General features: G+C 46.2%; 3 protein-coding genes across 3 annotated transcripts in view; 2 read left to right on the top strand and 1 right to left on the bottom strand.

Moving 5' to 3' along the window:
- Window positions 1-2,945, top strand: part of mnat1 (MNAT1 component of CDK activating kinase) — a 29,450-nt gene extending 26,505 nt beyond the window's left edge. The window contains exon 8 of the mRNA XM_071911003.2: window positions 2,631-2,945. Coding sequence (XP_071767104.1) covers window positions 2,631-2,751 — 121 coding nt within the window. The 3' untranslated portion in view covers window positions 2,752-2,945. The remainder of the gene's footprint in view (window positions 1-2,630) is intronic.
- Window positions 2,946-3,142: 197 nt separating this feature from the next.
- Window positions 3,143-5,735, bottom strand: trmt5 (tRNA methyltransferase 5). Its single transcript, XM_071911005.2, has 5 exons — window positions 5,723-5,735; window positions 4,937-5,565; window positions 4,159-4,283; window positions 3,364-4,003; window positions 3,143-3,278 (listed from the first exon to the last, which is right to left on the bottom strand). Exons 1-5 carry the CDS (start codon window positions 5,728-5,730, stop codon window positions 3,223-3,225), a joined length of 1,458 nt encoding a protein of 485 aa, XP_071767106.1. The 5' UTR covers window positions 5,731-5,735; the 3' UTR covers window positions 3,143-3,222.
- A 138-nt stretch (window positions 5,736-5,873) lies between these two features.
- On the top strand, window positions 5,874-17,514 carry slc38a6 (solute carrier family 38 member 6). Its single transcript, XM_071910979.2, has 16 exons — window positions 5,874-6,174; window positions 7,321-7,451; window positions 7,854-7,927; window positions 8,870-8,922; window positions 9,082-9,121; window positions 11,457-11,535; window positions 13,503-13,588; window positions 13,696-13,754; window positions 13,838-13,909; window positions 14,368-14,424; window positions 14,882-14,961; window positions 15,073-15,173; window positions 15,311-15,435; window positions 15,592-15,736; window positions 16,169-16,263; window positions 16,447-17,514. Exons 1-16 carry the CDS (start codon window positions 6,082-6,084, stop codon window positions 16,528-16,530), a joined length of 1,374 nt encoding a protein of 457 aa, XP_071767080.1. The 5' UTR covers window positions 5,874-6,081; the 3' UTR covers window positions 16,531-17,514.
- The last annotated feature ends 4,785 nt before the right edge of the window (window positions 17,515-22,299 follow it).

The raw sequence follows: 22,299 nt of genomic DNA, 5'->3' as shown, positions 1-22,299 counted from the left end.
AACCATGTGAGACACAGGATACACACACATATTATTACTTTGCATGTGTGAGTAATAAAGGAAAACCCCTGTAATCTTCCATTCTGGCAATTTCAGTGTGTGACACACACACTGTCACACCGTGTCATTCAGTTTTCTCTATCACCTGCACTAGTCTATTCCCGCTCCCCCTAAGCGACATAATGGACCAGTCCAAAGTGACCCATATTTACCCAATAATACGAGGCTTTGAAAAGACCCATATCGAGTTGCAGCTAATGCTCCAGTGGGGCCCGGAGAGTGAAAGATGTTACCGGCCGAAACGGCTTGGGTTTCAGGGCCCTGCGAACAAAAGGCAGGCCGGTCCTCAGAGGGAAAGAGAGGACGGGGGATGATGAGGTGGGAGGGTGTGGAGGAGAGGTGTAAGTCTAACTTAGTGCACAGACAGCACACACACATTAAGCTGAAACAGTAGCAGCAGCGCTGGCTCCGAGCACCGGGGAGAGCGTTAACTGTCTGTTTCACAGTTGTGTAGCGTGTGTGTTGCAGTTCGTGTCTGTGTGTCCTTTTCTGATTGAAGGCGCTGTGAAGAGCCTGCCAGTTTTTCTAGGAGAGTGTACAGCACATATTTAATGCATTTCAAGCCTTTGCACGTCTAGGTTGTCATCAGTCCTCTCTTGATGTGTAGGCATTGTCAAGTGCAGTCATGCGAAAAGAGTGAAATTTATCTCTCGGCTTTACAAACATTTAGAGCCAGTTGTGTGTGTGTGTGTGTACATGCATGCGGCTCGCCTTTACGAGAAGATGCACGTACAGCGGCTGAGTTAATGGAGCAGAACTGAACTAACCTTGAGTGTTAGGGGTGAGCAGAGGGCAGACAGGGTTGGTTTAAGAGAAGAGGATTTGTGATGATGATACCCAAAGGTGATTTCACCTCATATCCTCCCTGCCCCCTCTACTTCCCACCCCCACCTACACTATTCAGCCTCTTCCTCCCTCTCCCCCCACCTTCATGTTCTCTTTGGCTCTCTTGCTCTCTCTCCTTAGGGGCAGGCAGGTATAAAGTTACACAGAGCTCTCAGCTTTCTTGGAAGGAATGACCACATGAGTAGCTTGGGGATTAGATTAGCAGGAAGAGCAGACTTAGCCGGGCCGTAAATAGCCCACTTTTTTCACCATTAAAAAGGCCCAGTACAATATAATCAATAGATAGCACTCATCTGATGCAGGAAGCCATATGAGAAGACCTCCCTCAAGTGCTCTGAAGGACAGGCTACAGCAGCTTGGACCTAATGAAGTTATTATTAATCACTGGGCCTCCTGTTTTGAACTTGTGTGTTGTTTCTCTAGTGGGTGATGAGTGGTCTTTGTGTGCAAGACCTGATTGCCATCTCTTGTTGCTCTGCTCACTTTCACCGTCTATTCTAAAACTCGACGAAGCTGACTTGTGTGATATTCATGAATGTGTGGATGACTGTATGTGTTTATGCCACATATGTAATGGCAAGCATGTTTCAATTAAATTTTCCATTAAAATATTATTGTTTTAAGACGAAAACACCATAGTACCTCCCAGAATCATAAAATACAAAGGAAAAATTATCTATTCAGTGTGCAGTCTCACCAACATCTTTCTCTCTCCGTCCGTCCAGCTCATTCACACACACACACACACACACACACACACACACACACACACACTCCTCACTCTCACAGTCTCTCTGAGCCTCCCCACAGGTGTTGGGTTACTCTGTAAAGCAGCTTGAATGGGCACAGAAATCACAGAGGGCTGTCTGTGCTCTTGATTCCTATTTCACTTTGAAGTTTCCCTGGCTCTCAGGAACAGGGGCCACAAAGCCAGACTCGTGTGAGGGCTTTAGACCTCTCTGCCGGGGCTGTGGACTCTGCAGAGAGGGGGGTGGGGGGGGTATTGGCGGGCAAGGCTGCGTGTTGTCTCAGTTGCTTTGGATCTCAGTTGCTTGAGGACCTTGCTTTTTTAGCTTTGTAGTCAGATGCTACGAGAAACCAGTAAGGCACATGTGTGTGCAGGTTGCTCCCCCAGTCTTGACAGCTTAAGACTATGTGTGTATGTGTGTGAAAGAGAGGAGGAAGGATTAGAGTGGGTGGGGCCACAGGTCAACCTCTGCCCCGCCTCCCTCCCCCCATAAGTAGAGGGGCACCCATCACTGTGAGGATGACAAGTAGAGACTTAATTGACAGCTTGACTGTTTTTCTATCTTTGACTTGGAGTGAAAATAAACAGTGACTCCTGCCATTGCTTGAGAACCTGAAAAGGGGCTTTGGCAGGCTACATCTGTAAGCACTTAAAAAATAAAAAGACACCTATAATACTTTAATAGAGCCATGTTGGGAGAAGCTTTAAGGTGTTTGAGTGTGGGTGTGTGGGTAGACCTGTCTCGGCCTCAACATGGGGGCAAAGGGTCCTGGAGAGCCAGAAAAAATAACTTGAGTGTGGATTTAACGCAGAATAAACTTACACTCAAGTTACACTTACAGGAACTGCTTTTGAAACTCGCTAGCTCTCAGGCTGCCGTAGGTGTGCCATACTGCTGGTGAGAGGACACTATGCTACAGCTGCCAGTCAATCACGTTATTTACAAAATGCCTCACTGCTTTCTCTCTGTTCTCAGGTATCTGAACCACGTGCGGGCTGCCATGCCCCAGGACACAGCTGGAGGATACGCCTCCGGGTTGGCGTGTCATCGAGCCATCCAGGACGCCTTCAGTGGGCTGTTCCCGTCAAAAGCCTGAACCCGTCCGGAGCTCTAACAGCACGACTGCCATTTGGTTAGAAATGTGAACTGTCTGGACTACAAATCCCACACTGCTCTGAAGTGTAGAGAGGGCCAAAAGCTGCTGTGGTGCGGACTGGTCTGACTCATATCGGGACATGGTGTACACTGCTTTTTATATTTTGTCTTAGTTTTTTATTTAAATAAATCAAAAAGAACATGAGTCTCTTTGTCCATTATTTTACAGCTTGAATTGAAACAGAAACAATATAGCATACTGTCTTATGACCTCAAGCCCTGGATAATAAGAAGGGTATAATACATTCTGGAGTGGGGAACAAAGGGATATAATTTCTTGAAGTATGATTTATTATGACAAGATGCAATAACATCTGCAATAAAAGCAACAGTAGAACTCATAGTTAAAAAAAAAAAAAAATGCCCAACTCAAATGTTTTCTAGAATTCTTCATGGTGCCAGGTTGATTGGTCTAATCTGCAGCCTCTTCACACTTCTGTCTCTTTGGAGCCGGTTCTTCTGAAGGTTCTGTGGATAAACAACAAACTGGTTGAATATGTGGTATGGTTGTCTAGCTGAATTCATCCTCATTGTTTCGTAAATGAATGCTCACCTGTGTGTTCATGGTCACCGCTGAAGAGGACCTCTTTGGGGAGTGTGAATCTAACGCACATCATATCCTTGTTTGGTGCTACGTTACGCACAAAATGCACAGAGCAGCGGTCCTCCAGGGGGAAGCCCAGGCTGCTGGAAGCCCTCTCCACCATGTCCTTCTCTGGGTTCTCGTCTTTAGAGAACCCGTAACAGTACACTATGGGAAGGTTCTCGTCACAGGAGAGCTCCGGGGGCAGGACGCCTCTGAAGGCATCCAGGAACTCCAGAGCCAAGGCAGGCAGGTTCATAACCACATGAACGCTGGTTTTACTCTTAAGCAGGGCGGGCAGCTCCTGCTTCACGGGCCCCCGGATGAAGGCTCTGCCATCCAGGTTAAAGGTCCTGACTTTGCTCTCCACCTTGTTGAGTTTGCAGTTGTGTTGCAACCAGCGGTAGGACTCCGGGTTGAGATCATTGGCTAATACGTTCGCACCCGAGCGGGCGGCGGGGACGGCAAAGGGCCCCACACCAGCAAACACATCCAGTACGGTGTCACCGCGCTTGATGAGCTGTACAACGCGCTGGTGCTCCGTGCTCAGCCTCGGGTTCCAGTAGACACGAGAGAAGTCAAACTCATATGTCACGCCGTTTTCTTTCACCTGCAGCAGGGACAGAGGATGAAGCATGAGAGCCCTTGTTTAAAAACACGTAACAGTCAAGTTTCAGAATGTATTAGAGAGTGACTCTAAAAATGGCCGCTATGTATATGAATGCCAGTAACATCAAATCGATGCACATTTGCGATTTAACCTACTTTGGCAACCATATTCTCCTCTCCAGCTAGCACCTCCATCTTGAAGTTGCGGTAAGTGGAGTCGATGATGTTTGTCTTATTGACCACACAGGTCACCCCGGGGTTTTTGTCCATTATGACTTGGCCTACAGTGGGAGCAGCAGAGAAGTAGTGGCAATGAGTAGAGCAAAATTGAATCAGCTCTCTATATATCCACTTACACATTATGTGATTTATCAAACAGAAAATCCATTTTTGTGAGTGCTGTCACATAAAGGTTGCCATCCTGATACAAAGCGTTTCATTCCCAAACCAGACATCCACCCTTTAAAAAAAAAAAAAAAAAAAAAATGACATTCCTTCTTCGAAATCGGTTTCTGGCATGACAGTAAAAGTCATGGTTGGTGTTATTAACCGTTTTAAGAAAAAGGAAAGAGCCTGCACACTTCTATGCTCCCACACACCTTTAATGGAGCACAAAGGCCAAACTTAAGAGTCTGGTCATGAGGTCAAACTTTTTGCCCGCAACACTGTCCATTAAACTTATGTGGGCCATAGAAGTGTGTCGGCTCTGTCCATTTCCAAGATTTACATAGCCCATCACCTACGAAGAATATACTTTTTTTTCTAGTTATTAACTGTTTTAAGACCTTTGTTTGGAAAATAGTGACATTCTTGGGGATGCAATCTTCTGTGTTTTTTACACATTGAGACAGCTAATATCAGATAGTACCTATTTAGAAATGGATCATTTGGGGATTAAATGCAGCAGTGTCCTGCAGCAGTCTTGCCCTCTCACCTATCAGGTTTCTGTAGGGGAGCTGGTGGTCCCTCAGGTTCATGTGTGCGATGTGTCCCACCCGGCTGAACCCTGAGGTGACATCTAGGCCCTCGGGCAGCACGGCCTCCAGCACCTCCTCACTCTTCAGGTTGTCGTAGGTCAGGCTCAGCTCATAGTTCTGCAGCTCCTCAGCTACACCAAAAGACCGCAAAGCCTCAGCCTCAGCTTCACTGAAGGAACCTGGTGAAGAGACTCTGTGTGGATCCAACAGTATTAAACGAAAGTCATCTGTTTCACTGCTGTTCTCCTTATCTTGCAACACTCTCGGTACACCTGGCCGCTGGATGGTTGACTTCCTCAGGCTTTTCACTACTTTGTTTAGGACTCCCTTGGGCACCCGTAGTGCTGGGACAGTAACCGTCTGGGTGAAGGCCTCTCGGTCCAGACAGGTCATGCCGCGGACCTCTGCGGGGACTCGGTACAGCTTGGGCTCCATGTGGCTCTGCGGGGATCCGGCCACGGGATTCAAAACACAGACGGGACAGGCCGAGGCTGGGCTCCGGGCGGCAGAGCAAAGGCTCCGGGACACAGCGGCACTTTTCACGTTGCTTTGAGCTTGCTTTGATGTGAAAATCCTTGTGAGAACCCTGCAATGACAAAACGCTGTCGTTATCTAGCAGAAGACTTAAAAAAATACATCGCGTTGCTGTACAAAGTGTAGGTTTAACGTAAAAGGAGCAACGCAGTGCTGTAATAGTGTTTATTAGCCTGTTATTTTCGAGAAAACTCAAAACCTCACCTCACCTCAACATCCTCACTGTGCAGACATGCGTAAATTGCGTCATCAGCAGTGGACTTGAGGTGATTGGTCGAATTGGCCGAGAGCCGGTTTCTGATTGGACGGTCGCTTGTCACGTCGAAAATGCGACGGAACAACTCGCCGCGTCATGTGATAAACAACAACAGTCAACACCTAAAAAGTTGGGGAGAGCGGTGTGTATATAAGAGGGTTTTGGAGAAGATGGTATGTTGAAACTAATAACGCTTTCCGCGGTGACGCTAACTCAGATGTTTATGAAGTTTGACAGACGGCGGTTGGTCTTTGTTCCTCGTAGTTCGCGTGCTGACTCTGCCGCTGCAGAGTAGAGACTCATCGGGGCAAAATGAGCATCAATGAAAGTGGAAACACGGACTGTAACGGTGCTGGTGCCGCCGGAGACGCCGAAGGCAACGAAACTACCCCTTTATTAGAAAATGTAAGTATGAATACAATCAGAAGTATATAAACTGTAGCCTTACACCAAGTTGACAAGATGACAGTCGAGTCCGCGGTAATGACAGACATCACATGCTTTCCCTGCAAACTCTCATATGATACTTCCAGTTTCTGCCCCAGTCAGCATTTTAAAACCGTGCTCAGTGAAAAAGCAGTAGCGAGCCCTTTACCCGCCTGCTCATTAAAGCCATAAACACGAGATAAACTGTTCAAGTCCAGAGGCAAAGAGGTCTGAACCCATGAAATGTGAGATGTTTTTCATATTGTTGACCAACAGTGATGTAGAGCGTTATGATGGAAATGTGTAAGTGATTTCCCCACTGATGTTTGGTGGATGTCCATAACCTACATTAATCATTCAGTTCAGTCATTCATTTACTGTTTTCATTTGGACAGAAACATAGGCACAAAAGGCATGACAGTAGAAATGGCCGTGCACTTAATTTAACGGTCCACTGTCAAGCCAGAAACGAGGCAATATGATGGATGATTTGTCTATATTAGTTGTTTCACTCAGCCTTGTGATGGACTGGCAACCTGCCCTCTGCCTAATGCATGCTGGGACAGGCTCCAGGCTGGGACAGGCTCCATCGTGACCCCCTCTATCATCACATCATATTCTCTTGCCGGTGTATATTTGTTTTTAAAGCCACATTCTTAGTACTCGTACTATATCTGTGTAAGTTGATTTAATTTTCATCCTCTCACAGCCAGTCTATATTTTTAGCCATCGGGTGTCGTAGTTTACTTCCTGTCTTTCAGTACTGTAACCCTGGGTGAATCAGATTCAGTGGCCCGCGGGTCAATCCAAGCTTGTTGTGACACCGACACCAGAGTTGCAGCTCGTTCTCTCCAGGATATCCCCTATTAGAGAGGTCAAGCAGCGCGGGCAGCTCCCCTTATCCCGAGCTCAGGCAGCTGTCCGGCAGCCAGGGGATCAGATCCCATCCCGTCCCGTCCATTTCCATTCCTAGATCCTACATTCCACTGCAGTGTTGTTTCATGACATCCATCATCACGGTTGGCCAGTTGGTCTTGATACCGTTATGAATGATTCACTCTTACATTCTTCATTGTTTTACCTCTTTATCCTCCATCTGCTTCTTTATTTCTGCTCTCTGTTCAGGCGGCAGTGGAACCCAGGGCCAAAGGAGCCTCCTTTGCCTCCTCTGTTTTTAACCTGATGAATGCCATCATGGGCAGTGGCATACTAGGTCTAGCCTATGCTATGGCTAGCACTGGCATAGTTGGTTTCTGGTAAGTGCTGCTATAATCATTACACCTTCAACCACAAGGCTGTTTGAATGTCTGACAGCTTTGTTTTATATAGATCAGATATTAACTCGACTATGAGTTGTACATGTAACAGGGCTGCATCAGCATATCGTCACTGTCAGGTGTAAACCCTGTATCCTAAATGTCAACTTTTCAGGAACTAAGAAAAACAGCCTTGTATTAGCTTGATCACAATGCATTTTTGACTTCATCCTGCAGATTTCTTTTGGTTTCATAAGAAGTCAGAGAATTTTCTCAACCCTCTGAGGAGCATGTAATCCTTCAACTGAAGTGAAAACATGAAAATCACCAAAATTTGTGTTGCATGGTTTTCACAGGACAACAGCAATATTGATTTCTGTTCTGTCTACCTTTCCTCTCTAGTATCCTCTTGGTACTAGTGTCTACCCTGGCAGCGTATTCTATACATCTCCTTCTGAAGCTGTGTGACCAAACAGGTGAGAGACTAATTGGCCATGGATCACAATCTAACTTAATAAGTTCATCAAGATAATCACGTTGCTGCGGCTTTATCCAGTGGGTTTCAACCCAAACCCTTCAGTGTCCCTGCTGTTTCACTCATGATTAGGTCAGTGTAGCTGGAAGCTAGCTGTTTCTGTTTTAAGACAATAATCTCTGTCTCTGTCTTTCTTTCTCTGTATCTCTATCTTTATTTCCTAGTAAAGACTGAATCAGCTGATGTTGTCTAAAATAAATAAAAAAAAAGACTCAAGGCATTTAAGAGAGGAGATGAACTGACTGACTGAGATGAAAGACTGGGATGTGAGCTGTTTAAGGATAGTGCTATCTTAGGTTGATTTTTGATCATCTTTGAGTAGTGGGGAATGTTTAGTTTAGTTTAGTTTATTAGTTTATAATGTCGTGGACAGTCCCCATTAATTAACTGTAACAGTAACAGTAAATGGGGCAGCTTTAGCCTACATGGCTAATTTCCAGCTGTTGTCCCTGGCCAGCTGACAAAAGGCAACCTAAAATAGATTAGTTAAAAGAAAAAAACAAAACAGAACAGACAAAAGACAAACCCCCCCCCCCCCCCCCAAAAATACTAATAATAATCACAATCACAGCAAACACAAACAAAGGAGGCAAGACATACAAACACATGAAGGCAGGTAAGGGTGACATAAAGGGACAACATCAATGGAGTTCATGAGATAAAAACAATACAAAGGGAACAAGGGAACAAGGGAAGAGAAAATAATCACAGCAATCACAAACAAATGGGCAGGACATACAAACCTATGCAGGCAGGTAGTAAAGACATAGAGGGGTACCATCAATGAAGTTCAAACAACAATACAAAGGGAACAAGGGAAGTGAGAAGAGAGAAAAAAAACAAAAACATTTTTGATTGTCGTTTATCTGACTCTTTCTCACAGGTATCAATTCATATGAAGACCTTGGAGGTCGAGCCTTGCAAAAACCAGGAAAAGTGAGTATCCTTTTTTTGGATCAGTGTGGGTTTGCCCTGTCAAAAGAAGAACTCAGACACTGCTGTTTGCCTTCCACAAAACAGTTAACTCCCCATATTATTCATTGCATTTTAAACATAACCAATAACACGTAACAGCCATTTTAAAATTCGTTTTAGGTTCTGGTTGCAGTCACTATTCTCATCCAAAATATTGGAGGTAAGCTGGCTTCTATTTCACTGTACAACTCGCACACATTATTTCTGACAGCATACTGTACATTAACTCCTTTTGGTAGTTTTTGGTAAACACAGTGGTGAAGTGCGTGTGGAGTGCTGCAGGGTCAGTCTATGGCCGGTTTATTTTAGCGTCAGATAGCGCCTCCTACTGGCGACCAGAGGGCTCTGTGTGGAGGTCCTGCCTCTGTCCTGTGAGGCTATTATCCGGATTCCCTGATAACCTTTGACCCCCTAGCCGCTGTCCTCTCGGCCCCCTCCCACGGGCCTGAAACCCGACTTCTCCTCTAATTGATCACTGATGGTAAACCCACTCCCACCGTCCGAGTGTTGAGTAACCTAATGGGACCCCTCCCTTATTTCCCCCCCCTCCCCCCACTCTTCTCTTTCTCTGCCATCCCCGTCCATCCCTCGGCCGCAGCGCTTCTCACACAGTTGAGAGCTGAGGTGATGGCTCCTCTGCAGTCATTAGCGGCGGGGCTGAGTGGATTATTGCACTGCCCTCTGGTATGTTTGTGGTTTTCCCAGCATGGGGCAGTATGTGTGAGAGTGTGAGAGCCAGCACTCCAGTATGCGTCTGTCTACACCCCGGGCCCCTTTTATAAGAGTGCAATTAGCCTCACTCTGGGTAAACATTCATCTACACTGCCAAAGGCTGATGGGCCAATTGACCTTAATTACTGGGCAGCCCAGGGCCTCGCAGCCTGCCTCTCCCCTCGCTCTTAATGAAATGAAAGTGGCTCTGTCTTATGTTGAGCGCACTCTCCCACTATGCTTACTTTGCTGACCACACACAGAGTTTACTCGAATTTTATATACATGTTTATTATTGGACTATGTTTTGATACCAATAGTGACCATAACAATCCTTTCTGTTCACTCAAGGGCCTTTTTGTTTAGAGATGTAAGTATTATCCCAGCAGGAATTTCCATCGCATTTAATGGCTATGGAAGTGTTGTTGTACTTACTGTAACCAACTGCATGAAACTAAACCATTACGCCATGCTTGTTGTGTGATCCCCATCAGTGTGTCTGTATTAATTTGCGTGGTCAAAAAGAAAAGTCTTTGTTTCTTTGGTTCATTGACATTGATGGTAGATCTGGGTCAAATAATTATTTGAGATACTTCTCAAAGTTTGTTTTAGTCAACCTGAAGTGCCAGGTGGGTGGGGTTTGCATTATAGTTATCACTCACAGAACAGTATTTTGGTAGTTTTTAGACAACATTCTCTGATTAGATTAATTTTACCTGTATCAATACATGTGACAACGCTGCAAAACAAGAAAAAGTATTTGCAAATATTATTTGACCCAAGTCTCTGATTGATAGGTGAAGCTTCACAGGCAAGCCTTGCTGAGAGCGGAGGAGTACAGACAAAACTTTTCTGAAGCAATACAATGAGGATCTGCCCTCTTAGAATATTCACTTATCAACAGACTTCAGTTATTCATGGTGTTAGAGTAGAGACAGAGTGAGTGTCCATGTGTCTGTGTGGGCAGGAGGGTTGTTGGAGGAATTTTCAAATGAAAACAATTACAGGATCTGAGGGATTAAGGTCTTGGCTGATTTGAAGGAGAGTGCAAGACCTGCCCCGGGGCAATAAGGTCCCAGCTAACACTGGCTCTGCCTGGCTTCACAAATCTAAATCCCTTAACATTATCTCCCTTTATCACTGACCACACACCACCCCAGTCCCTGTTTCACTCATGCCCCGGTCCAAACACTTCCCCCTTCTCCTGGTGCATTCTCCATCTTCCCTTTCCCCCTTTGCCTCCTGATGTTTTTGGGGCCAGCATGACCCAGCGGACGTGACCCAAAGCCCCTCTCTGATTGGCTGTCTGAGCTGGGGAAGGATGGAGGAGCCCTACAATATCCTGTTTCCTAGGAAGGTGGAGGGGGTGGAGAAATACCTGGATTAGCGTCAGGGATCATTATTGTTAGCATTCCTCCCCCTTCCACTTCTTTATTCTGGCTGCTACCACCGGGCTCCAGCAGTCGGAAGATCTGCATAACGTCTGCTCCTCTGCACCGAGGGCTTTGCTGGTGATCCCTTGAGCTGCCTGCCCCACCCATTTGCATTAACTCAGAGCCACGATACCCTCCAACCCACCCTCCGTTCCCTAATCCTGGAAAACACATCACCTTCACACAGCGGTGCAGCTTTGGTTGTGACAGCGTACAGTGTTTGGCTGTGTTTACGTTTCCAACATGGTTTGGCAGCCGGGTGTGATTGTGTGCGAGTTGGAGCGCTTGTATTCGTTTATTTGACTTGCAGAACTCATATTTTCTGAACCTCTGTTGCTGTCTCTCCCCCAGCCATGTCGTCCTATTTGTTCATCTTGAAGTCGGAGCTTCCCGCAACCATCAGCAGCCTCCTCAGCGCAGACGACCCTGGGTAGGTATACTGTGGTTCTCCTTTTGTTCCAAAATCATCAAAGCGGCGGTCAGAGCCAAACCATTCTTTTAGATTAGCTGGATGGATTTTAAAATCTGCACTAAGATAAAGAATGAGTCATTCTTGTCCCCATTATGTTGTAGATTATACCTTTGGCCTTCTAATAACTCAAATTTGACACTTCTGCACCACAAGGCTACACAAACTGGAATTAGCCAGGCAATGAGAACCGTATGAATAATGTGGTGGAAGAAGATATCTCACCAAACCACAGCACACTAAGACTCTGTCTGTGAGCGACTGGAGGAAAACTTGCGCTTGGTGTTGTATAACATGGAACAGACCCAGAGGAAATGTATTTATGATAGAGAGCCATTCATCACCCATCATCAGCAGCCTGTGTCCTTGACCGGGCCTGCGTGGATGAGCAGAGAAGTCGCAGGCCAAGAATGTAACTTCTATCACTTTATTATCGGCCACACTGATTTAAGCAAGAGTTGTAGCTGCTCTCAGCCCAATCCGTCAACATCTGAATCTTCCCCACACAGCTGCTTTGCATTAGTGCTCTCCTTTCACCCCCAAATCTCTCGCACATGTTCCCCGGAATCAGACTGATACAAGGGGATATCAGTTTTGCCATTCTAATTACAGCTCACTGCTGAGGGAAACAAAACATTTCTGTTAATGAGTGGCTTTGGGATGTTAACAGACACATACCCAATTCCATCAAAGCCTAAATAAACGAGTTGTTTTATATTAAAAAGCTTTTCTTTTTTCTGGCTCATTTATCATAATATGGCAGGGAGAAAACACAGTTGTCTTTTAGTCTTCGTCTGAACTGACAGAGTGTGTGTCCTGTTTAAGTTTTTCCCCCCGTGTTGAAGTTCGGCAACGGGGCCAAGGTCATGGACAGCTGTGGATTTGGGTTTGTGCTGCGTTGGCCAGATTTATGCTAATCTTCAACACTTGGTGGAGATTGACTCATTGGCAGTGGTACTCCAACCTTGACTGAGAGCTATCCTGCAGCTTGTTATAGCGTGAAATGCAGCACATTTCATGGGTCTTCTAGGTATCCCCCGCCTTTACAGTAAGCTGAGGCTCCCAGGAATGGATCCTAATGGTGGTAGAGATTTCTACTTTACATCCCTGTGTCAGCACAACAGTGTGTAGAAGCAGAATAGAGGTTAGCCAAGCTTTAGTGGAGTGCTTCTGCTAAACTTAGGCTGGAGTAGAAGCAATAGGAGAAGTGTTAGAGGGAGAGTTGGGGTCAGAGCGCCGGGCTCCCTGACATCCAGTTACAGGGCAGAATCTGTGTAGACGGAGAGACGAATCCATCAGCGCCTATGGTAACCCCGCAGCTGTGAAACTGCCAAACGGGGGTCAATGGGTGTTGATGTGGTCAGAGCAGGTGCTGCTGACTGTGGGAGCCCCATAAAGAGCGGTGGAGCCAGTCCCTCATGACCCCATGCTGCGGGCCGACACACAGCAGCGCCAGGCAGCACCCTTCCCGCCCGACCCCGACCCCAGCGGAGCCAGCATGCCTTCCACATGTGTCACCGCGAACCCTGCCCCCTCCCCCTCCTGCTTCCCTATCCCCAATAAACCGCCAAGGCTATCCCTCGGCAAAGGAAAATATTATTCCCCCTCTCAAAAAACCCAGCAAGTGAAATGTGGCCTCATCTGATGGAGCGACACAACGTTTGCATGTGAATTACATAATTGTTATGGTTTGCGAGAGCTAAAGCCCTTAATTCATACCACATGATGAATCTGTCTCTCTGTATTTGAGCACGATATGGAGACAAATTTCCAGAGCCAGTCCGCTTTAAGGCACTGGAGATTCATCTCCACTGTCCTCATCATGTCAGGACCAGGGATCTGGTGGTGGGAAATATGGTGTGCTTCAGCATCAACATTTGCCTTTGTTATTTCATGTCCATTCCCTTTCCCTCTGTGGCGTTTTCCAGAAATGCCTGGTATGAAGATGGCAGGACGCTACTGATCCTAGTGACGCTGTGTGTGGTTCTGCCTCTGGCTATTTTGCCCAAAATTGGTAAGCAGACATTACTTTGCTCATAATATAGCAGGAGGCGTCTTTATCTGCTACTCGGACTGGGTTTTACTGCTGTATCTTACCAGATCTGTCTCTCTCCCCTCTAGGTTTCCTGGGCTACACCAGTAGCATCGCCTTCTTCTTCATGCTATACTTCACAGTCGTGGTGAGCTCCGTTACACCTCCAAATGTTGTTAGTTTTAATCTCTTGTCATCTGTTGTTGACCTGTTGTGTTGCCTCCCATCCAGGTTGTGGTGAAGAAATGGTCGATCCCCTGCCCGCTCCCTTACAATGTCACCATGCCACCAGGTGCCTACCAGGTAATAACAACCCCCATTTCTTTTTGCACGTGCACACACACACACACACACACACACACAGGGGACTGTGGGTCACCTCGACCTGGTAGGTTACAGCAGACGGTCACGGCCGCCGGATTAGGGAAAAACCCAGGAGATTGAGTTTACTGATTGAGTCAGCTCCGGCTGATGAGGACCAGAGAGAGCTGGAGAAAGCTCCGCACTGTGAATGGTGCCAGTCCTGAGGGGAAGGAAGTTCAGGCGACCTTGCCTGAGCCTGGAAATGAACTCTGACCTTTTTGGATATACAGACCGTACTATTACTGCAGACCTGGCATGGGTTAACTTAGATGGTTGTTTTCCTTCCAGCCCCATAGCCGGGCGAGGGAATTTCTACCCCACTCCCATTCGTAGCAACACTGCAGTAGTCTTCTCCTCTCGGAAATAACACGCTCCCTCTTCTCACTTTGTTTTTCCAGGTATCAAATTCCTCTGACTCAGAATGTACGCCCAAACTCTTTGTCATCTCCAGTAAGGTATGTATATGAAACCGGCCCTTTTTTTCTCTCTCTGCTGCACATGCAGAACATATGAGGTGGCAGTAAGACGCTGCTGAAAATAAGAATGCTGCAGTTGTTTGACACTAGTGACATTTCCCAGTCGTTAAGTTTGAAGGATTGGGCTGTATATAAAGAACGCTGCATACTTGAGTGCAACATGCAGCTGCCTCTCACATGTACTTGAGTCTGTAAAAGGCATATGTACATGTGTGGCATGCAGAATTACGCCAAGCACATGTTGATTCCAGTTATTCTAGTTGTGCTGTTTTCATAGAATGTCCCAAAAGAGTTATATGGAGCGCTTGCACAGCGTTAATCAATGCATATTTCTATCCATCTGAATAAATTTACTCAGAGAACCTCCGCTCACCTAGCCCTCAGTTCTGTGTAACAGTTTAAGCTGATAAGTTGCTGTGATTGGTGTGTGTTGCAGAGTGCCTACGCCATCCCCACCATGGCCTTCTCCTTCCTGTGCCACACGGCGGCTCTGCCCATCTACTGCGAGCTGGACCGGTCAGACCTACAGCCCTTCACCTACACTTCACCTTTACTTACACTGTTTCATTTAAGTTGTTGAATCTGCTAAAAGATGACGCAAAGTGAATGTCTCCTCGTGTCTTTCAGACCCACTAAGTCGAGGATGCAGAACGTTACGAACGTCGGCATCGCTCTCAGCTTCCTGGTTTACCTGCTCTCCGCCCTGTTTGGCTACCTCACCTTCTATGGTAAGCCAGCAGGAACACACCTCACTGAGTAACAGATGACTTAATGGAGGTTTTTTTTTTTTTTTTTGCCATACCTGTTTTCATGTCGACCACAGACCGCACTCTCACCCTCACCTGTTCTTGTCTGTTGCCGACAGCCCATGTGAATTCTGAGCTGTTGCTAGGCTACGACGCCTACATGCCGCGTGACATCATGGTGATGACGGTGCGGCTGGCTATCCTGCTGGCTGTGTTGCTGACTGTACCGCTCATCCACTTCCCTGTGAGTTGATCCACCCCTTCACTGCCACCGACTAGCCCTTTCCCCACCATCCACTACCATCTAATGTCCCAGTTGTCACTCACTATCGTCCGAACCGTATCACAGTAGATCTGCTGTGAGTGTGTGTGGTCTGATCCAGCTTTGTGTTCGCTCCAGGCCCGTAAGGCTATGACCATGCTGCTGTGTGGAGGACGGCCCTTCTCCTGGCTCATCCACATCATGACAACTGTGATGATCCTGGGCGTGGTGCTGCTGATGGCCATCTTTGTCCCAGACATCAGAAACGTGTTTGGAGTAGTGGGTATGTGGTCAGCCATCTTTGGAGTTTGGGAGACTAATGGTGTTTAAGTTGTTTGGTAACAGGGTCCAAACTTAGGGCTGCACGATTATCGCTAAAATGCTAATTCTGACTGCTTTGCTAGATATTGTGATCATGATTATTTATCATATTATTAGTATTTATGATTTGAGGAACAAAATTATTTTTACTTCGCTTTTGGCATCTTATATCAACATCTTAACTATTTTAAACTACAGCGGGCATTAAAAGGAAATGAAATGGCTCGGTATTGCCAACATGTCAATATTCCACCATTATTGATTGTGGAAACTAGAATCACAGTATACACAGTTAATTGTGAAGCCCTATTCAAACAGTCTATGAAGTTGCCATTGTCAGACATACAGTATGCACTGTGTACGCTCCAACCAGCCGTTCCTATTTGTTCTGCAGGATCGACGACGTCCACCTGCCTCTTGTTTATTTACCCTGGTATCTTCTACCTCAAGATCAGCAACCAGCCGCTCCGGTCTGCTGAGTCCATTGGAGTAAGTACACACGTTTCAAATATACTGTATATCTTCATTGCTGTTAATGCCTTCTTACAAAAACAGAGTTACTCGTTGACTTTGGTGCTCATCTTCTGTCTGTTTAGTGAACACGGGATACAGTGACCGTTTCCTCCCAGCTGATGATACTAACTCTAGTGTCTGTGCTCTTTGTGCTTCCAGGCTGTGCTTCTGTTGGTCTTCGGTTTGATTGTGGGAGTGCTCAGCCTCAGTATCATCATTGTCACATGGGTACAAAACCCCTGAAAATCCACAAAATCAGGAGCAAAGAAAGGGAAAAGTGTGCCAAAGAAACTGGATACTGGATAAAGCAAGGGAACAGACAAATGCTAATCAGCATCACCTATAATACTAGACTATATAGTTTTATTTTTTGAGTTACAACTTCAGAACATAATAGTTTTATACTCCTTTGCCTTTTTGTGCACCTTCTGACTCACAAGCATGGACCAAACTCAGATGTCATCATTTCCTTTGAAAGCCTCATTCCCAGCCTGTAACACATGTAGTCACGGGCTGAAACTAAACCAGAACCAGGTTTTATGTTCTGTTCACTCATATAAACATTTACAGATCTTTTCTACACATTGATTTTAGCCTCTAACAGACCTAGGTAAGTATTTGCAAAGTGTATTTGCAAATAGTTTTGGTGTTTGTTTTAATCTGCATGAACTACCAGATAGGTGGGGTTTACTGCATCAGGACAATACAAGGTGTGTCATGCAAGTTTATTTCCTATGTTTTTTTTAATTTTCTGACAGTCATTGTATTGTCCTATGTGGAAAATGTGGCACCTAAGTAAGATAAAACAAATTATGAGAAATATTTGCTATACTATACGATACTATTGACCCAGGTCTGACGTATAACTGTTCTAACATTGTAAATGTGCCATGTTATTCACTTTCTTTCTCAAATTTTGTTCAAAGCAGATCACACAATTTTACATATAGTGACTAATTTTCATTCCATTTGTGTGTCTTAATGTTTTTGTTGGCTCTTGTTTGTATCCTTAAGTCCACATATTGAATTGTGTAGCACAGTCACTCACAGACCAAACCTCAGGTGTAACTGTTAATAGAAATATTGAAATTTCTGCTGCTACTTGTATTCTTTACCTTTACTGTCTATGACAAAGACTATGAACACTCAACTTTTGTTGGACCAATTGCAGTTGCATTGCTACATTATAATGTTCAGATTATTCCTCAAATTGTTGATGTTTAATAAAAGGGAAATGGTTTGATATGTATTGATATGTCATTTTGCTCATTTGACCACCAAAATGTCTTCGGCAGTGTTGTGGAAAGCTAATCAGTCTAACATGTCACAGTCATGGCCATGTGTTTGATTGGCAGGCGCAGTATTGACGTTGGGACCGGCTCCTCAGCGCTGGGCTGCGGCTTCAGTCTGTAGCTAATGAAAGCCAAATGCTCGGTACGTTTCTAATCATGATGCTGTTTAGATTGTCTTCATGCTGCCTCTGGAACCTATGGCCACCCCACTGCTGCTTTTAATCTAAGGAATTAGGCAGAGCAGCCCCGCCATCCCTCCACAAAGCAGCGGCTGCCCGCTCTTCACGCCCCCTTAAAGGAGGTTCCCCCGTCCAGGAAATATCCAAAGACACTCCCATGCAGAACAGCGCTCTGTGACTTGGTGCACCTCGGCTACTATCAACACTGTGTGTGTGTGTGTGTGTGTGTGTGTCTTGGCTGCTTCAGTTTAAGCTCATCCGTGTTTGATAATGCAGGGGGGGGATTTTCAGAGTGTGTCTGCAGTTAGATACATAGCTGTTCAGCACTTCCAGCCACCATCAGTTTACATGTCAGCCTTCTGTCACTGTTGTTATCTGTTAGTCACAACACAAGCTCCTCTGAAGTGATAATCAGGAACAAAACGCCCTCAGTCCTTCACACTGACGCTCCTACATGGATTCCTATGGGAGCCTCCATGCTGAACCCATACACTACACAAGATTACCACCTAGTGTTGGACTGCGTTCATAGCAGTCCTTCCTCCTCACTTTGTTGACATTCCTTGCTCGGTTTATGCAGACCCTAACTAGAGAGAGATAACCAGATGCAGCGACTTTCTCCCAGCTTTGTCATGTGTTGGAAACGTGCACGTTAACGCAGACCAGGGTTGTTTTTATGGAGGCCTGGCCGGGGCATGTGTCCTCTGCCTGGGGTGGGAGTGTTTTTGTTTGGTTAAACTCACTCACACCCCGGGCCGATGTCCAGCAGAATGACAACACCATCTCCCAGGGTCAGGAGATGGAATGGGGCGGAGAAATGATGGTGGGCTGAAATTAAACCCCTGTTGGCAGCCGCCGCGCTCATATTGTTTTAAGAGGTGTTGGCCGTGTTCTTTGAAAATTATTTTCTGTTGTTGGAAATTAGGGTTCAGGGTATGGCCGGTTCTGATCCCGTGTCCCTACTTTGACCCTTGTTTTCTTGTATGAGTGTGTTTGTGTGTGTGTGTGTGTATGTTGATGAAAGGCAGATTTTGACATCTTATTGTTTGATGGCACAATGTCATATCATTGCTGTCATGGAGTGTCTTAGGAGTGTATTACAGCCTCTATTTCTCCCATTAGCAAGAAAATGCCCTGTCTGATGGTCTAAATTAGTCAGTGGGACTTTTGGGGGGTGAAGTAGTCAGAAAGGTGATCAGAAAGCAGAACCCTTGCCTGAGAATTTCAGTTCCTCTTCCTGTTTGCGTTTCAAGACAACACCTTTCAACACCAGCCTTTCAGAATCAGTGGACATCTGAAACTGTATGTTCTGTTCGTGTTCAGCATCTGCTCACCGTTTCCCCCTCGTAATCTCGTTCAACGGGCATTCCACACCGACTGAGAAAGGTGCTTCAAGGGTCTTTTCACATGAGCTCTTTAAATACTGGCTGGCATGATGAGTGGTTTAACCAACCCACCGTTTAGTCACGGTGGCAGAATGCAACTCAACAAATGCCGCCGATATGCGAGCGTCATCGCACGTGAAGTGCTCTCCATCTCTGTTTTTTTTTTTTTTTTTGTTCATTCTTCCCTCTTCTCCCTCCATCTCCATCTCCGTCACCCCATGCTGCTTTTCTGCTCTTAATCGATTTCCATGCTCTATCAGTAAACATGCTTTTCATGTCACAGTAAGAGCATTCCTCGCTCTGAAGACTCTTTTTAAGACCACAGATGCCCTTTCATTCAAGCTGCTCCAGTCATAGTCAGATTTACTCCGCTGTGAGGAATTTACACTCAAATTTCTAAATGCTGTTTATAAAACTGTATTAATGGAAAGATGGGAGTTTCAGTATAGGCTTTTTCTATTGGCACAATATAAGCTCATAAAGCATGAGGCAAGGCATTATACCAGGAGGGAAGGAGCATTATCTCTCAGCTCAACAGGCTGCACTTGGGGTCGTCCATATCTTGTGTGTACATCATGATATTGTCTCCTCCTTTTGCTTATTGGCGGATGAGTCCAAGAGACTCTCCGCTGTACATAGATGAGTGCCATCCTTCACCTCACCGGTGTTCTGGGTGTGTGGGCATCATGCGCCGTATAAAGCTCTCTCCACTTCCACCCACTGCGGTGACAACTCGAGTGCTTTAACCATTCTGTGCCGCAAACACGTCGCTGCCTTCAATAGAGACTCTTAAAACAGTGTTCAGGCAAGAATTGGCTGACATGCTCATCACTTGTCAGTCCACAATCAGGGCGAACACAATAGCAGCAACACAATGACATACAATAGGCTGACTGGAAGACTGCTGTCGCCATAGTGACCAAGACATAATAAGCCCCGGGAAGAGAATGACAGAGATTTTGTATTGTCAGCGCACCAGAAATCAAGGTCAAGAGTGAAAAAAACCCTTCAATAAATAAGCAAGAGGCTTTTTGCTGTGTTTTGAGAAGTATTGCAATGTTCAGTTCTTTTGGCAGATGATGAGCAGGGGGTGAGAGGTGGGGGGGGGGGGGGGGGTAATGATGGAGGCTCAGTGGTCAGCAGCACAGTATGGGGCTTTGAGCAGGCTGTGTTTTTTGGGGCAGGGGTTGGGGGGGTGGGGGTGAGCTCGTCTCTCTGCGATCCCATCAGCCCTGGGCTGAGCTCTTAATGCGGCCCTGACGCCTCGCTGGCGCAGGGGCCACGCTGCCTCACATCTGGAGCCAATTACCCAGGAGGGGCTGTGACAGAGCCCCCCTCTCCTCTCTGCTCTCCTCTCTGTCCAGTACAGGACCCGCCAGTCTCACACTTACATTCCTCCACTTTTCACAACACCGCTCTTTATTTCTGTCAACCCCTCTCTCCTCTCCGCTTCTCCTCCACCTCCCCCCCTCTGCCTTGAAAACATCTCCTGAGTCCTCCTTACTGGACAGGATCGTCACATTTCTGTCTTTATCTCTGCACAGCTCATGAAGAATAGTATCATTAACTGTGTATGACACAAAACTCATTCTGCCTTCTCTCTACATCTTGGCACATTTTCTCCATAATATCGTCAACTTTTCCTCTGGCGGAGCACTGGCAGTAAACACCACTTGTGAATAAAGGGACATTTAGTACCAAATCAGCTTTTACAGGTGTGATTTATGGAGTGGCTCTGCTTCCACAGAGAGCCCCAGGGGTATATGTGTATGTGTGTGTGTGTGTGTGTGTGTGTGTTTGCATGTGCTCAGTTCAGCATGTAGGCTTGTGTACAGGACTCTGACGCTCTTATTCTACCTGCAGAGAGGTCAGGGTGCGGTGTGACAGTAGGTGACTGCAGGGTGGGGGAGGGTTCTGGTCCTCCAACCCAGTGACTGATGGAGGTAATTGGGTTCAGGGCGGTGCAGAAGGCGTGGTGGGGGTATATACTAGTCCCACAGGATCTCTTTCACCGGGGTCAGAAGAGCTGGGAACGGGCTGCGCCATACCTGGCCCATATTCTCCCTATTCCCCATTGTCCTGTTTGGCACCGATGCTATGGTTCATTAGCTGCAGCTATAGGGTGTACCTGGGCAGGGAGCCAGAGGATTGAGCTGTCCCGGGTTACAGAGACATAAATTGGAGCGTAGACTGTGAAGGGAATGTGGAAACACTACAGGTGGCAAAAATTAAGTCACATGCAGAGAATCGCTCCGGTCTGAAATATGGAAGTCCTGGTAGCTGCTTGTGTGCATTAAAGTGTTGTCATGATATCTGGAGAAGATACATCGAGAAGAATGTGTGTGTGTGTGTCTGGGGAAGGAGGGAGGAGGGAGGAGGGGGGTGGGGGGTGCATGCACGTGTCTGTGTGTCTGTACACGCACACATGTGCAAGTGTGTGTTTTCAATGAGGTACCTAGATTCATGTGGAGTTGCAGACTTCTCCCATGGGAGCATAATTCAAGATTTGGCCATGACGACCACTGCAGCCAGTACTAGAGAGAGCGAGAGAGAGAGAGAGAGAGAGAGAGAGAGAGAGAGAGAGAGAGAGAGAGAGAGAGAGAAGAACAAAGACACCAAACAAATCATCCTGGACCGTAAATATGCCAGCTCTGGCTCCGGGGGGAAAGGACGGGAGATAGGACAAAATATACAGCCTCAAACAAAGTAGCTTCATTATGATTGAGAGATAGAGCAGACAGAGAGGAGGAGAGGCGTGGAAGGAGATGAAGAAGAATGAATGAATTCAGCAGTCTCATTCTGCCCTCTGCTGGACAGTGTGAAACTCTAAAAATCGGTTAAAAATCTTTGTCTCAGTGGGCAGAAACACACATTATACGTAGAAGCCATGGCTTTAAATCCTGCTAATGGCCTCTTTCTCCCACTATATAATAAAGCAAAAATACCTTTAAAATACCTTGAATCTGAGGTGTTGGGTCACAAATAATGAAGGTTGTGAAGTGCGTGTGCAAGTGGTATGTCTGCTTCTGTTGAAGGTTGTGAAGTGAAACGTACAATTTAAAAAGATTTCACTTTAACCTCCCTGGCCCCAACAGAAAATTTGAAAATTTCAAGTCACATTCAATTCCAAGGTAGCCTCCTCTCCTATCTGCCATT

The sequence above is a fragment of the Centroberyx gerrardi genome, chromosome 17, assembly GCF_048128805.1.
Source record: "Centroberyx gerrardi isolate f3 chromosome 17, fCenGer3.hap1.cur.20231027, whole genome shotgun sequence".
NCBI lineage: Eukaryota > Metazoa > Chordata > Actinopteri > Beryciformes > Berycidae > Centroberyx > Centroberyx gerrardi.
This window is presented reverse-complemented; position numbering and strand designations above follow the sequence as displayed.